The sequence below is a fragment of the Lampris incognitus genome, chromosome 14 (assembly GCF_029633865.1).
Source record: "Lampris incognitus isolate fLamInc1 chromosome 14, fLamInc1.hap2, whole genome shotgun sequence".
Lineage (NCBI taxonomy): Eukaryota > Metazoa > Chordata > Actinopteri > Lampriformes > Lampridae > Lampris > Lampris incognitus.
In genome coordinates this window covers 33,126,155-33,142,894 of record NC_079224.1, presented here as the reverse complement: position 1 = coordinate 33,142,894, position 16,740 = coordinate 33,126,155, and the positions used below count along the sequence as shown (strand labels likewise).

General features: G+C 45.2%; 1 protein-coding gene across 1 annotated transcript; it reads left to right on the top strand.

Moving 5' to 3' along the window:
- The first annotated feature begins 2,433 nt into the window (after positions 1–2,433).
- Positions 2,434–16,518, top strand: LOC130124030 (interferon-inducible GTPase 5-like). Its single transcript, XM_056293394.1, has 4 exons — positions 2,434–2,482; positions 2,813–2,975; positions 13,188–13,750; positions 14,889–16,518. The coding sequence occupies exons 3-4, from the start codon at positions 13,195–13,197 to the stop codon at positions 15,518–15,520; spliced, it is 1,188 nt and encodes a 395-aa protein (XP_056149369.1). The 5' UTR covers positions 2,434–2,482; positions 2,813–2,975; positions 13,188–13,194; the 3' UTR covers positions 15,521–16,518.
- Positions 16,519–16,740: the final 222 nt, after the last annotated feature.

Sequence of the window (16,740 nt, the reverse complement as noted above, 5' to 3'; positions counted from 1 at the left end):
AAAAAAGAAAGACCTAGCACTACCCACCATTCAAAGTGTGTTTTCCCTTTTGGACAAGGATATGTTCCCCTCCCTTAAGGCCATCTTTCAAGCTTCCTTGACGATCCCAGTTACCAGCTGCAGTTGTGAAAGGTCTTTCAGTGCCCTCCGCCGACTACACACATGGCTGAGAAATACAATGGGTCAGGAGCGGCTAAGTAATTTGGCTATAATGTCAATTGAGAGGGAGATGCTGGCCAATGTTGACCACGGGGAGGTCATAGATAGATTTGCAAAGCTAAAAGCAAGACGTTTCAGCCTAACACTTCCATCTTCAAAGAACTAAACAGAGAGAATACAGCAGATGATGGAGGAAGAGAAAAGATGGAAGCAAATGATAGAGGGAGAGAGAAGAGAATTAGAGGATGATGACGGGAAAGCAGCTGGTGATGGAGGGTAAACAAGAAGTGACAGAGGGAAAGCAGCAAGTGAAAGAAGTAAAGAGGCAAGTGAAAGAAGGAAAGAGGCAAGTGAAAGAAGGAGAGAGGCAAGTGAAAGAAAGAAAACAGCAAGTGAAAGAAGGAAAACAGTAAGTGAAAGAAGGAAAACAGCAAGTGAAAGAAGGACAGAGGCAAATGAAAGAAGGAAAACAGCAAGTGATGGAGGGAAAGCAAGTGATGGAGCCTGGAGGGAAAGAGAAGAGACAGAATCAGATGATAGAGAGGTACAGTAAATACTACAGCATGAGCTTTATCTGAAAATTGTGTGTGACTGAAAACAGTTTATGTTTATCTGTTTTTTGCAGAAGATGTGTGACAGAGAGCAAGTCATGGAGAGAAACAGCAGCAGAGTCTGGAAAAGTGAAAGGTACAGCACCACACTGGATGACATTTTTCTGAAATTTGTCTGAGTGAAAGACAGAACGAAAAATTAAAAATTATTTTTTAAATATTTTATTCAATATTTTCTGATGTTGTCATTAAGTATACATTTCACTGTTTTTCTGGCAGCAGAAGATGGAAGGAGTGAGCAGATGATGGAGAGAAAAGACAGCAGCAGGCACAGGTGTACCATGCAACATGACACAGAACTAACTCTTGTGCTTATCAGGGAAAGAAAAATGAAAAAAATGAAAATAATTGTTACCTATTAACTAATTTTATCATCCTGTTTCTACTCAATATTAATACTGATTACTAAGAACTTGTTTATATTATTCATGATTAATTTTGAAAATAAATACATTTTGAAGTACATGTTGCAGTATTTGGCTGTAGACATGTGGGAAGAATAGTTTTGCACATTTTTTCTTTTTCTTTCTTTTTTTCTTTTTCTTTTTTGTTGGTCATTTAATTTGTAATTAGAGCTCAGCCGTTTGGGTGTGCTTTTACACTATGTGAGCTCCAGGTGGCAGCAAGAGAAGTCACACCATTTATAGGAAATCCAGTTGGCCTCATCTCAGACAGGGAGGACACAATACAATCTCTCGGGAACAAAATCAGATAAATATAGTGGGGGAAAGATATTCTCTGTCTCTGAGATATTGTCAATACATTTTATCATATCTTATCACTGAAAAGTTAAATTAAAGAAATAAAAAAAATAGACAGCCACAATACAAAGGAGTATGGGAATCATTGTGATTGACAGTATAGAGTGCATACATTGCTGTAGATTGAATTCTCTCTACACCATCATTATAAATAATTTACCAATAACGTAACAGTTCTTCTGTCGGTGGCAGAGGTATAGGTCACACTAAAAAATAAATGTATACTTCTGTGTGTTGATTTATTTCCCGGTGTGTGAAATTGGACCTGTGCTGTAGAAGTTGGATTAACACTCAGACATTAACAGTATTGATGTCTAGTAAAAACTTACTATGAAATGATTGATTTATCCAAGTCTCGTTTCTAAAATAAGTGATTTGATAGTGTATGAATCGTCACCTCTGTTTAAGTGGTAGCATGCAGTGTGCCACACTTTTCCATGTTTAAGTTATATATGTCTAAGAGCATCTTCAGGCTTAGATCATACAACGATCACTGTAAATGTATGCATGCATGCGTTTTAGTTCAAATTTCCTTGTGACTGGGGATTTATGTAAAGACTGATCTTAGAGAGACGGTAGAGCGAAGCAAAAAAAAAGTGCTTTAATGGTCTGTGTTGTTAACTGTTTGTGTGTTTTGGTTTTTTTTTTATGTACGCAGGTACATAATGGCAATGACAACAAATTAAATCTTGAATCTATTTCCAACACGTTTCATGCTCGATTTCACAGCTGAGCCAGGAAGAGTTTCAAGTAAACAGGATTTCTTGTAAATGGTGTGACTCGTCTTATTGCCACGCCCAGACGGCCGGAGTTTGGTTCCGGGATAAATATGGCGAGAACAACGGGAGCTGGAGCCAAAGTCAAGGAGCTTGAGCTTGAATGTTTACCCTTTCATCTGTGGCCTTCACACAGGCTGGAGTGTGCAAGTAGCAGAGTGGAAACTTTTTTTTGGTAAAGTTCATTTGTTTATCACGATTGAGAATAGTGTTTCATTGGTGTAATGTCCGTAGACGCCTTGTCTTACTGACATAAGAATAATTCAAGAACGAGCCGACTTCGTAGGTTCTTAACTGTGTAGCTTTTACTAGCGTTCATCCGACATACAACCTTCATAACATGCGCTTCTAACTTCCTGTATACGTCACACGCACTGCACGTACACCCGTGAGTAGGTCAAGTTAAACACGTGACCTTTCATTCATTACATCTCCCCCTCTAAGATGATTTTCTAACCTGTATATCACCCCCCTTTTCACAAAAAAAATAACAAATCCCCCACAGTACACAAGTCCATACGCCTCACAAATCCAGCCGGATTGCAGGCTTGCTCACCCTGCCAGAGCGAGTAACATATGGTGTGGAAGTTGGCATTTCTGCTGCTCGGGACTCATCCGTGTTTCCACTCTCCCCTGGAGTGACATGGTCAGGATCCCTGCTGACAAAGGTGAGTGTTTTAGGTGTGGCCAACAGGTGGCGCCTGTTCCTTCTGTAATGTTCACCTTGAGCTGTCTCCACTATGTAGGATCTGGGAGTGGAGCTCTGACTGTGAACAACTGCTGGCATTGTCCATGTTTTCTGTCCATCAGGTTTGGTGAGTACTGCGTCACCCGAGTTCAGTGGGCGCAGTGTCCGCACGCCGTTCCTGCGGTTGTAGTAGAAAGCCTGCCTCGATTTGGCTGCGGCGTCAGCGGTTTTGATCAGTTCCTCTTTAGGCCAGGCCGGTTTCAGGTTATGCTGCAATGTGGGTAAGGTGGTTCTGAGTCTCCTACCCATGAGCAATTCCGCTGGACTGGCTCCAGTGGAAGAAGAGGGTGTAGCTCTGTATGTCAACAGGGCGAGGAGAGGGTCTTCCTGCCTTAATATGCTTTTGGCTATCTGAACAGCCCTCTCTGCCTGTCCATTACTCTGGGGGTAGTGTGGGCTTGAAGTCACATGGATGAAATCATAATCCTCACTGAACCTCCTCATCTCTTCTGAAACTAGCTGTGGCCCATTATCGCTAACTACAATTTCAGGGATACCAAAACGTGCAAATGTAGCCTTCAGCCTAGCTACAACCTGACTGCTAGTAGTTGTTGGTAGATTTAGGATCTCCAAAAACCTGGAATAATAGTCAGACACTATCAAGTAGTTTTGCTTTTTGTACTCACACAGGTCTATGCCAACTTTCTGCCATGGTCTGGATGGGAGCTCACTTGACATTAAAGGCTCTTTTCTCTTAGCGGAACTCTTCCCCCCTTTTTACCTCTTCCCTCTTTGCCCGGCTCTGGGTTAAATCAAAAGCCCAGACGCACCCGGTCAGCCACATCACCACGGCCAGAGCCCCAACCGCTAATCTAATTTCTACATGATGGTGAGTTATTTTGCCCGTCATGGCGCCGGCTGCTGGTTCGCCGATCTGCTGGACCGTTCCTCCCGAATCGGCTTCTTCTAGCCGGGTATGTGCTCGTCCGGCCGGGCTCCTCTATGACCTAGGGGAGAGGTTACCAGCACTTTCACCCTGTTCCAAGCTAACAGTGTGGTTTGGTGTTTCGCTGGAATCTGGTCTCTCTTCCTGGGGAGACGTTGCCTCCTGTAGGCCCTCTTGTATAGCGTCTAGGGTCCGTCCAGGCTCCTCCGCGACAGCACACTGGCTCCAGTGGTACCAGACGTCTCCTTTCCCTTTCAGCCGGACTGCGTGAGACGTCCTCTCTACCACCTCGTAGGGTCCGGTCCACCGGGGCTCCGCCCACTTCCGCTTAATGGCTCGCAACAGGATCCACCGCGCCTGGGGGAGGGTGGATTCCGGTGCCGGCGTGCGTCTTTCGCCAACCTGTCGGGAGAAATCTGAAACCAAAGCCTGTAAATCTTTAAAACATGTGCTTTTAGTTCCCCCCATTGACTCTAGTCCCTCCATTGGGGCCGCCCCTGGCCCCGGAAACTGTCGCCCCGTCATTAATTCATATGGGGTGAACCCAGTCCCCTGATTGATTGATGACCTAATCGTCATTAGTGCCAAGGGAAGGGCCTCAACCCAATTCATTTTAGTTTGAGCACAAATCTTAGCCAGTTTTTGTTTGAGGTTGTGATTCATTCTTTCTACCTTGCCCTGGGACTGTGGATGGTATACGTTCCCAAAGGCGTGTTTCAGTCCTAATAGGCTCTCGACCTTTCTGAGGTCAGCCCCCTTGAAATGAGATCCGTTGTCGGAGCGGATTTTGGAGGGGAATCCATGTCGAGGAATGTAATGGTTAATCAAGCATTTTATAACAGTGGCGCTATCTTCCTTTTTTGCCGGCCATGCCTCCGGCCACCCTGTCAATTGATCCACACACACCAACAAATACTGGTGTCCTTTCACCCTCTTGGCTTCCCCCATATCCGTATAATCCAATACCACCTCTTGTCCTGGACACGAGATCAGGGGAAATCCCCCCATTTCAGGTTTTATGGTGGGGCGAGGATTATACTGAGTGCAAATGGGGCAACTCTTGACGTGGTATTTAGTCATGTCAGTCAAAAAAGGATGCCACCAATGGCAAAGATTTCGATTCATCTGAACAGCCCCTACATGCCCTATTCCGTAGGCCTCCTGAAGGGCCTTCCTTCTAATCCCTGGTGGCAGGACTATTCGGCCATCGGGTCCTCTCCACAACCCCCCATATTCCGTTGCTCCGCGCTGTACCCACACTGCTTGCTCGTGTATCCCTGCCTTTCCTTGAAAATATTTTATGGTCTCCTGGTCCCATATTTCGCTAACTTCCTCCTGTTCTGTTGTCATCATTTGATGAGCCGTCGAATATCCTGTCACTTGCTTCGCCACCCTATCTGCTTCCTGATTTCCCTTGGCTACCAGAGTATTTCCCACATCGTGCCCTTTACATTTACCACTGCTACCTGTTCTGGTAGGTGAATGACCTCAATTAGTCTCTTGATATCCGACTCGTGTTTAATGGGCTTCCCTCCTGCGGTGATAAACCCCACTCGCTGCCATTGGGGAATCTCTAAATGCACCACCCCTACTGCGTATGCCGAGTCTGAGTATATGGTTACCCTTTTTCCTTTTCCCCACTCCAGGGCCGCAATCAGCCCTCTTATTTCAGCCCTCTGTGCTGACATTTGTCCCTCCAGTTTTTCTGCTACTACAGTTTCGAGTCCTGTCTCTGTCTGTCTTACCACCGCATATCCTGCCTGGAGGCCCTTTTGCTCATCCCGATAGCAACAGCCATCCGTGTACAACACTATAGCCCCTGGTATAGCCTGAGCTTCCAAATCTGGTCTTATTTTTTCCCTCTTGTTCTACCCGTCTTTCACATTCGTGTGGTTCCCCCGTTCCCATTCTATCCGCCATGTTTATCCCTTCGTGGATGAATGTCACGTTTGGTGCCTCCAAGGCCTTTGTTATTCTCTGTTGTCTCAGCGGTGTCATAGTAAACCGTTGTGAGTTAACAAAGGCTATTACACTGTGTGTTGTTAGGACCGTCAGTGGGTGATCCATCACAATGTGTGCTGTTTTTTGTACAATTTTTGCTACGCCTGCTGCATGTTGTGTACACGGCGGGTGTCGCTTCTCGGTGGCGTCCAACAGTATGCTAGCATACATCAAAATCCTTCTTTCCCCCCCTTTTTTCTGAAACAGAATGCCATTTACTGTGCCGTCTGTTTCAGAAACATCCAAATAGAAGGGTAGGGTGTGATCTGGAATAGCAAGTTCAGCGCTTTGGGCCAAGCGTTGCTTCAAGGTAATGAAAGTGGTTTCTGCCTCGGGAGTCCAGAGCAGTGAGGCGGCGAGGTTGCGCATCCCGCAGGCCTTTACCAACAACCGTAAAGGTGTGGTAAGACCCACGTAGTCTGGAATGTATGTGCGACTGTAGCCTGTAAGTCCCAGAAACGAGAGCATGTCCTTCACCCGGAGGGGTTTAGGGTGTGTCAAAATAGTGGAGCGATGCGCGGAGGACATGGCAGCTCCCTTCTGGGATATGACCCTTCCCAAAAAAGAGACCTGCGTCCGCACCACTTGAAGTTTGGCCCGACTAACCTTAAAGCCGGCTGTGGCGAGGTGACGGAGAACTCGGTCTGTGGCAGCAGCGCATGCTGCGGGGGTGGGAGCGGCTAGCAGAAGGTCGTCAACATATTGCACGAGTGTACAGCCGGTAGGGAGGGGACAGGCAGACAAAATTTTCTGTAAGACCTGATTGAAAAAGCCGGGGGAGTTCGCAAAACCCTGTGGCAGGCGGGTGTATCGAAGTTGGCGGCCGCGAAAGGTGAAGGAAAAGACGTCACGTAGGTGGTGTGCCAGGGGAAGGCAGAAAAAGGCGTTAGCCAAGTCTATACAGGAAAACCATATGTGGGTGGGGTCCAGCGCTCCAAGGGCTGTATGTGGATTGGGCCCAGGAATGGAGGGTGTGAGGAGGAGGGCGTTCATGGCCCTAAGGTCATGGGCCATTCGATATTTACCCGTCCCGGGTTTCTCCACCGGGAGAATGGGGGTGTTCCAGGCGGAGGTGGAGGGTTCCAGAACCCCGGAAGCCAACAGGCCACTTATGGTTTCTGCTATGCCATCCTCCGCCTGCTGCGTGTGAGGGTACTGTGGGATCCAGACTGGGGCCTTCGTGTGTTTAAGTGAAAACGACACCGGGGGACAGTCTACTAGCCCGACATCCGTGGGGCTCCCCGACCACAGTGTCTCAGGCAGGGCCGCAATCAAGGGAGCGGCCAAAGGGTGATCAGATTTTTCCCTACCATGATATCGACCGATTTGCTCATGACACAGTGTTACGGTATCCAACGTGGAGTTGATAATGCGCCATACCCTTCCCGATGGGGAGTAGGCCACCCCGGGGAGCTGAGTGGGGGCCCAGTCTTGCAAGAGCAGGGCAGCCTTGATCATGGGTCCCAAATCTTTTGCCTGATGATCGGGATGCAGAGCGAGTGAAACGTGTGGTGACGCTTCGTCGCCCATCTTATACCAGGCCATTTGTGACGTAGTCAATGAGGCTGCGGCGGCCACTCCCTCAGGGGCAACATAAATATCTGTCAGTCGGACCTCCCAAATGTTTCCCTGTATTTCGTCAAATTCCGTCTGATAGCCCTCATCACTTTCTCTATCATAATATAGGGTAAGATGGGGCGGGTCAACCGGGGGCGTGTAGGGTGCAAGACTGGAAATCCAGGGCCCCCACTCCCCGTAGTGTTGTAGCAGGCCTTTGTCTTGTGGGGGGTCGTCGGGGAGGGTACCCCAATAGATGTCAGCGTATTCCGGCTCCTCGTTCTGCAGAAGCCACTGTCCGCACCTCCTGAGCTGTGGTAGGCAGGGCAGGATAGAGCCCCCTGGCAGGGTGACTCTGAGGCCATCCCCACAACACAATATGGATGCCCGTAGTTTAATCAGTAGGTCTCTTCCTAGCAGACTAACTGGAACGGAGGGGGAACACACAAAGGGGTGTAACAGTCTTTGGTCCCCTATGGTGATGACGAGAGGTTTAGTAATAGGCAGTATTTGTGTTTCCCCGGAAAACCCCACCACACTCACTGTGGCTCCTGATAATTTGTCCTCAGTCGGTGTCACATTTATTGTGGAATAGGTGGCACCGGTATCCACTAACATCATCAAATCCGTATTGTCCACTGTCATTTTAAGCATGGGGTCTGCCGTTGTCCCCACGCCAGGGGCTTCCCGTGGGACTCGTCATTCTGCATCGTCCTCCCAATGTCCCTGGGGGAACTGTCCGCTCCTCTCCGGGGGCGCCAGTTGGGGGTGGGGTACCTGGACTCCGCCTCTTGGAGGTCCTCCCCGGCCCCTCCGTGTCTGGTTCTGTGGACACTCCCGGGCCCAGTGGCCAATTCTGCCGCACGTGTGACAGGCGTCATACCGGCCAGGATAGGAGGGTCGGCCCCGTCCCCCCGTCCCGGCCCACCCACCCCTCGGTGGTCCGCCCCTGTAGCCGCGCCGAAAACCACGGCCAAACCCCCTTGGTCCCCATGTGGGAAACCCTTGTTCCCACGGGGGAATCGGATACAAATCGGGAGGATATGGGAGATCCGGCTGAGGGACAACGGGCTCACTCCCGGCCATCATTTGTTTTTTACTACTATGTTTCAACTCTGTTGCTTCCTTACGGGCTTTGCCCACATCTAATTTTAACAGCTGCTGCTGCAGCTCCTTCGTCTGCTCCTCTTTTTCTTTTTCGTCATCTCGCATTCTTTGTAAGTGGTGTATCAAGTGTCGCTCCCACACACTCGGCTCACTACCTGGCAAATCGGGGTTATCTAACATGGGTCTTCTCACTTTCTCCGGGACCCCCTCCAATATTGCCCTCCTATACCATTCTTGTTGTACTCCTTTTCTATCGGGGTGTTGACCTGTGTGACGAGTCCATTCTTCCTTTGCCTTATTCAAATATTCCCGGGGGGTTTTGTCTTTCGACCACTCTAATTTCGGAACATGTCCGCGATTAGGTGGGGGAAACTTATCCCGTGTGGCTTGACATATTTCCGCCAAATCCAGTAGGAGAGGGCGATCGTCAGGCTCATTGTCAATTTGGGCATTGAGCTCTATTTCCTGTAACTCAGATGCCGACATACTGCGGGCCGCCACCGCCCGCCAATCACCCAGGGCCAGCGTTTTTCCCTGCGTAAGCTTATCCAATTCTCCCAACCATATGCCCCCTCCCTCAGTTATCGGGGGCATCTTATCCACTAGGGCATGTACGTCACCCAAATTCCATGGTTTATATCGGCTCCCCTGACCCCTATGCGACTGCACGAGTGGACACTGCAATCGGGACCTAGCCCGTGTCTGTGGAGGGGGCCCTGCCCCCCCCCCTCTCTTTCCCTGGGGATAACAACAACTCTGCTTCTCTCATTATTTCAGCGGCGGAGGTTAGTAAAGCTCCCGCCACACACTCCTCTCTCTCTCTACTTCTCTCTCCCTCATCTTCCCAGCTTCTCTGGGCTACGCCCATTGCTTCCACATGGTAGGTATCTGATATCTCATTATCATCTTCACACACCCCCGTCAATGAGCCTGTGATGACCACTGGCCTCTCCCCCTTTTCCCGCTGTTTTGGCTTCGGCCGCGCCCCTCTGGCTCCCTGTTGTCTGGCTAATCTCTGTTTAAACGGGACTTCTTCCTCGTCCTCCTCCTCCGGGGAGCTAAGCCCTTCATTCACAGTCTCTATTCTCCCCCGTGATCGGGTTGTTATCTTGGGGGCGCTGGGCACCGGAGCTGTTTCAATTTGAAATTTACCATCCGTAATGTTTAATACCGGATATAATCCGCCCTCACACTGTCCTTGTGGCTGTGGGCTACATCTTCCCACCTCGTATGGAGGAGGATCATTTTTTTCTATCTGGGGTCCCCCTGTCTTTTTCTCTTTCATGCAATGAACAAGCCCTTGCCACATGATAGCATAATTATACCATCTTAGTCGATCTTCCTCAGCTTGCCTTATAGTCTTATTCCATTTCCTCTGTGACATCAACCCACATGTCTGTCTCTTTTTCTCTGCCTCTACTCGCTTTTCCTTACACATTTTTTCCTGCTTCCACAAATACCTCCCCAACGGAACGGCGTCCTCCGCTTTTCTCTTTTCCCTTATAATAGCTTCTTCTAACCTACGTTGTTCTTCCTCCCTTCGTCTCGCCTTTGCCTTGGGACCCTCATTTTTTTGGTTCATCATCATTTGTATCAGTATGTCGCTCTGCTTCTGCAGGGACTTCCACTGCGGTCCGCCACCGCTTTTTTCTCCTTCTTCTTTTTCCATTCTACCTTTTACGTCTCCTGTCTATCTGTTAGGGACTCCAACCCTTACTCTATTTAATCTATTGTTCAGGGACTCCAACCCTTACTGTATTTAACCAATTTTTCAGGGACTCCAACCCTTACTGAGCTCTATTTAACCAATTTTTCAGGGACTCCAACCCTTACTGTATTTAACCAATTTTTTCAGGGACTCCAACCCTTACTGAGCTCTAAGATTCCCTCCTTTGGGGGTCCTCAATTCCCCGGGAGAGTTTTCCCAGCCTTAATCTCACCCCCTCGTCAGAGAGTGAGTGGGTGCGCCACTACCTAGGATCTTAGACAGAGGACTCCAACCTCTTCTACCGATCATCTCCTTTTTACTCTTACCGTAGGGGACTCCAACCCTTACTTTTTTGTTAAACTGGCCGCCTTCTCCTTCCCGAGCTTAGTACAATTTAGTAATTCAGTCCAATATGCAGATTTTGTTAAAACAGGTTCTGCTTACCTTATTCGTGTTGTGGGTCGACCCCAAGCTCGGAAGGTGTCGGCGGGCAGCCACACTGTCCAATTAGGACTGCTTCTTCACATCCCGGACGAGCCCCCAATCTGTCGGGAAAACACCTCCGTGTTCCTCGTCCCCGGGTCCGTTGATGTGAAGAAAACAGCCACCACGTCTTAGGAGATTAAAATGATTTTATTGAGTACAGATCTGGAGACACACTCTGCCAATCCGTCGTATGTGTCTGACTTTCTATTGTGTGTGTGCTTCTTTATATGCTAAACCTCCCTTGTTCATTCATCACACATGGCCTTGATTTTCCTGTCCACTATGTTTGGTCAATGCTCCCTTTCATGGTTGAGCTTTAGGGAGTGCTCATCCTGCAACTCTTATCGGGGGCCCTCCTTGCAACAGACACGGTATCTTTCCCAAGGCCTCAGAGGACGGCAACCCCCCACATTCCGTGCGAGGCATGTAATATATTTTATCGACATGAATGTGTCTTCCTTCACCCTCTGTTCTGGTTACACACATTGGTTACATACAGAGTAATACAAATAATACCTTGGTTACATACATAGTGATACAAATACACTCGGGTTATATGTAATATCAATCAACAGAAGGTCCCCTTTAAAATGATACCAAAGACAATATTATAGAACATTGAAAAATGTCCTGACCATGAGGCTAAACCAGGATATGCACCAGCGTCTAAAATGCAATTTAGTTTAGCGGGTGGTTAACTTCATAAGCTGATAACTGTGATACAGCTGCCACTCAGGAATGGTTATCATACCAAAATATCATCTACAGACATGGATCCTTTCAAAAATTATAAGTAAGTTTTGCCACCTTGAGTGTACCGAAATATCGTCTGGCCCATGGACTATATACCTTAATTGCTTCGTCTCCGGCCACATGTAGGAACGTGGCTCTTTTCACTGCATCGGACTTTTCGTCAATTCCGCTGGCGACAAGGAACAGTTCGAATCTCTGGATCCAGACTCTCCAATTTCCCGCTAGATTTCCTTCTAGACTTAATGAGGTCGGACGTTTCATCTGCTCCATTTTCTTCCTTTCTTTGGTTTCTTCAAGTTTTATTCTGACACCATGTAATATTTGATTTGATGGAAGCCATTTCTAGTCAGTCAACAACGTTTTATTCTGTGGTCTCAATGCAAACACAGTAACACAACAGCAAAGTTACAGTGCCGCCTAGCAGTCACACTGAGTAATGCACTTATTCAAATACACTACATACGTGTTAAATGTATGTAAGTTTGTATGTATGTATTTTGTGAGATCTGACAACCGAAGGCAACTTCCTTATACTATGTGTGAAGCATGCTTGGCCGATAAGGCCTGAATCTGATTATTACTGAGAGAACAAAATAAACTGATATATGACATCCAGTAAAATAAATAATTATAGGTGAATAAACGAAAAGGGGACTTTTATAGATAACAATGTCAATCTAATTTTCGGTATTTTTTTCAATAATCATGGTGTTTCCTTTTCACGTTGTGTTTTAAGAAGAAAGAAGAAAGCCATTTCATTTTGAGCCCCACCCATCAGTGCTGGTCACTCATTGACAGACACCAGCTGTCAAAATTGAACTGAAATTGTACTTTAATGGACTGTGTTGTTAACTGTTTGTGCTTTTTTTCCTTTTTTTTTGGTTCTCTATGTTTTTATATGTTTTTAGTGGTATCGTTTTTAGGAAAATTATATATATATATATTTATTTATCTTTTCTGTTGCAATGCTGTGGGTTGGGAGAAACAGCATTTCGTTTTTTTTTATGTACGCAGGTACATAATGGCAATGACAATGAATTAAATCTTGAATCTATTTCCAACACGTTTCATGCTCGATTTCACAGCTGAGCCAGGAAGAGTTTCAACTAAACAGGATTTCTTGTAAATGGTGTGACTCGTCTTATTGCCACGCCCAAAGGGCAGGAGTTTGGTTCCAGCATAAATATGGCGAGAACAGATGGAGCTGGAGCCAAAGTCCAGGAGTTTGAGCTTGAATGATTACCCTTTCATCTGTGGCCTTCACACAGGCTGGAGTGTGCAAGTAACAGAGTGGAAACTTTTTTTTGTGAAGTTCATTTGTTTATCACGATTGAGAATATTGTTAAAGTAATTAATCTGCTGTAGACTTCTGTATCACGACAGAGCCAAGACCTTTGCTTCAATTTAATCTAATTTTTCATTGGAGAATCAACTCAGGGTGAGTAGCTGTTGACAGGAAATGATTAAGGTTAAGTGTTTACTCTTATTCTCTAGATTATATTTCATTTTATTTCTTGGGACAATAAATCCAGAAATATTTTCCACCAATGCATTGAATCCTATTTGCATGTTTGTCTTTGCAGAAAACTATACAAACGTTTTCACAGCATATTACATTTCCTTAACTTTTACAGGATAGCCATGGAAAATCGTTTCAAAAATGAACCAACACAAGAAATAGCAGAGGCACTTCAGAACAATGATCCTGCTTCAGCTGCTCAGAAGATCCAAGAGTATTTGAAACAGCAAGAAGATATTCCACTGAATATTGCCGTTACAGGAGACTCAGGCTCTGGTAAATCCACCTTTGTTAATGCCTTCAGAGGCATTGACAACAGGGATGAGGGAGCTGCTCCCACTGGTTGTGTGGAAACCACCATGGAGGTTACACCGTACCCCCATCCATCCTATCCAAATGTTGTTCTGTGGGATCTCCCTGGGATTGGTACCACCAAGTTCCCAGCTGACAAATACCTGAAGCATGTTGGATTTGAGAAGTTTGATTTTTTCATCATCATCTCAGCTGATCGTTTCACAGAAAATGATGTGAAGCTGGCTTTGGCCATCCAGAAAATGGGGAAGATGCTGTACTTTGTCCGCTCTAAGATTGATAACAATTTACGTGATGCAGAGAGAAGTCAGAGGGACTTCAATCAAGCTGAGACGCTTGACAAAATCAGGAAATATTGTTGTAAAGGTTAGTATCTTAAAGTTTATTTATCATGGCCAGTAGTCACACACAGTGTAGCCGGCTGACCTGCGGGTGCTCTCACCAATATAATTTTGAAAGTAAACAACATTGAAAATTGTTAAAACGTTTTTGAAATTTCAAGGTAGAGGTTTAAATACAACCCATAACAGTAAAACATCCAAGCAAAACCTTCAGGATGAAAACGTAAAGATGGCGGCAAGGCAGGCCAGTGGTTAGCACTGTTGACTCACAGCAAGAAGGTCCTGGGTTTGAAACCCAAACTATTCCAGGTCCTTTCTGTGTGGAGTTTGCATGTTCTCCCCGTGTCTGCGTGGGTTTCCTCCCAGTGCTCCGGTTTCCCCCCACCATCAAAAAGACATGCATGTTAGGGTTAATACTCCTGTCTGTGCCCCTGGGCAAGGCAATGGAAAGAAGAACTGGAGTTGGTCCCCGAGTGCTGCAGCTGCCCACCGCTCCTATACAATGGGATGGGTTAAATGCAGAGAACTAATTCATTGTAAGAATACAATGTCAAATAATGTGGCTTTCTACTTCTTCTAAAACGTAAAGAAAATATGTGACATAATCGTTGTAATACTATTATAATTATTATACAATGTAGCTGTGCGAATACACAATTATCCAGATCTACCAAGACAATGCAAATAATGCACTTACAACAGAGCAGCAGATGGGTGTTTACAATGACAGCAGATTGTGTTGATATTTAAACACAATACAGTTAACACAAATGACATGGGCTATGCTGCTCATGAAACAGTGATAACTGTTGGTTGTGTTTAGGTAAAAGCTGAGAGCAAATCCATGAGATGTTTGCCATACTTTCAGTTCTGTGTCAAATGTGGCTGAAAAGTCAAGCCATTCACTTGAAGATGAGCAGCTATAGTCATATACTATCTCTTGGTCTGAACATGGTAGCACTATATTTTTCATGTGATTCCTTAAAAGCCTCAAAAACATTTAAGAACATTTCGTTAAAGGTGTTGTGATCATCATAATACTTCTTTAATAGTTAGATGGGAAAAGAGACGTTAGGGCATTATTTTTTTTTAAATAGTTTGTTTTGATGTAATTTTACCATTTGAAGAGAAAAAGTCATATATCCATTTGTGACATACTCCAGGTCTTCAAGATAATGGGATGAAATCTGCTAAAGTCTTCCTGATCTCCAATTTTGATGTCGGCCTGTATGATTTCCAACTCTTGGAGGACACCTTGGAGAAGGAACTTCCTAAACACAAGAGGGATGCTCTGCTGTTCGCCATTCCCAATATAAACGAGGGTATCCTCAACAAGAGAAGAGAGGCTTTCCAAGCTAAAATAAAGTATTGTGCCTCATTATCTGCATTAATAGCAGTTGCACCAGTCCCTGGCCTTTCTTTTGCGGTTGATACAAGCGTTCTGGTTACCGTCATCCATCAGTATGTGTTGGGCTTCGGTCTTGATAACAAATCACTGCAGAAACTTGCACGAAGCACAAAGACTCCTTTGGATGATTTAAAAGCAGTCATGAGATCACCTTTTGTATTGAAAGAAATAAACAAAGAGATGATTATTAAAGCATTAACCACGTCTGCATCTGGAATTGCGTTATCTGTAGCGGAGGAAGTGGCAAGATTTATTCCACTATTTGGCATCGCAGCAGCATCAGCACTTTCTTTTACGTCAACTTATTCATTTCTGCATAACTGTCTTGCAGCACTTGCCAAAGATGCTCAAAACGTACTGATGAAGGCGCTGAAAGTAAACCCTTGATCTGTGTGATATCATGACATCAGTGATGATATCACATTTAGATACAGAATCCTTAAAAATTCTGTATAGCATAATATAAGCAAAATAAGTTATAATTGAATGTCAGGTGATTACTGTATAAGCTGTACTGTATTAATAATGCATAAGCTCTACTGTAGGTGACGGTAAGATATATCATTTATTTCTTTAACATGAATTCTCTTTTTATATGCTCTTTACACTTTGTTTATTGTTCATTCTTATATTGTTTTGCAAAGATGGACCCCAGCTCAACTGCTCTTATGAACTAACATTTTACATAAACAATATCAGGTCAAAATACCTGGAATGATTGCCTTGCAGGTGACTCTTACAATGTAAGACGTTGGTAGTTTATTCTTCGGGCCACACTCTCTGATGTGATGAAAGGATGGGCAGAAAATAATTTTCCTCATTTTTTTTTTTTACATTTTTACACGTGTGTTTGGTCTAACCCACCGCCTGGCTTAATTGCATATGTACACTCTGTCGACTCACATTCAGTTTACAAGTTGTTGTGGAGCCAACACAACTTGTACCTCTGATGCCACTGCAGCGTCTCCCCCTCATCAATCTCCTCAAAAAAGCCAAACCAGATGAAGGGGGTTAAAAAAGACAAACTCGAAACCTAAGCCTGTGCGGGAAGCTGTGAGGAAAAAGGGACGTGTTCTGTAGAGGATTTTTGATTGCTGTGGAGCTTCGTAACAATTTAACAATTTTGACTTTTTCATTTTAAATTCTAGACTTCTCCACTGATGTATTTTTCTACACTTCATACATTTATTTTTAAATTGTATTTGTTGTATCTTCCTACACATGTATTTTCCAGACCTTTTCTGCTGAACACTGAATGATATCTGTCCTTCTGCAGGATACGAAACACATCAGTGAGATCTGAGATTATTTCAGGCTAATACGTGAATATATACTTTGTATTGGCATCTCTTGCTTTTTAAAATCAATAAAAGAAACACAGAGGATTCTGCCTTTTTTTTTCTTTTCAATGAAGTCCTTTCAGACAACCCTATCTGTCATGTCTATGGTTACCACGCCCCTCAGGAAGGCAAGGGCATTGTGGGTACGCTCGTGCAAGTTCGTTCTCTTATAAAGCGCGCTCAGCAAGAGACCGCAAATTCGATGTGTCGTCCAAGTAATTGAGATTAAATTCTGTATAAGATGCTTAATTCAGTAGTAAAGTAGAG

Bases quoted from the DNA above. Each gene is read 5' to 3' on its own strand.
- LOC130124030 (XM_056293394.1), top strand. From the start codon at position 13,195: ATGGAAAATCGTTTCAAAAATGAACCAACACAAGAAATAGCAGAGGCA. The intron at 13,751-14,888 runs GTTAGTATCTTA...GACATACTCCAG, and splicing joins CAGGAAATATTGTTGTAAAG to GTCTTCAAGATAATGGGATG.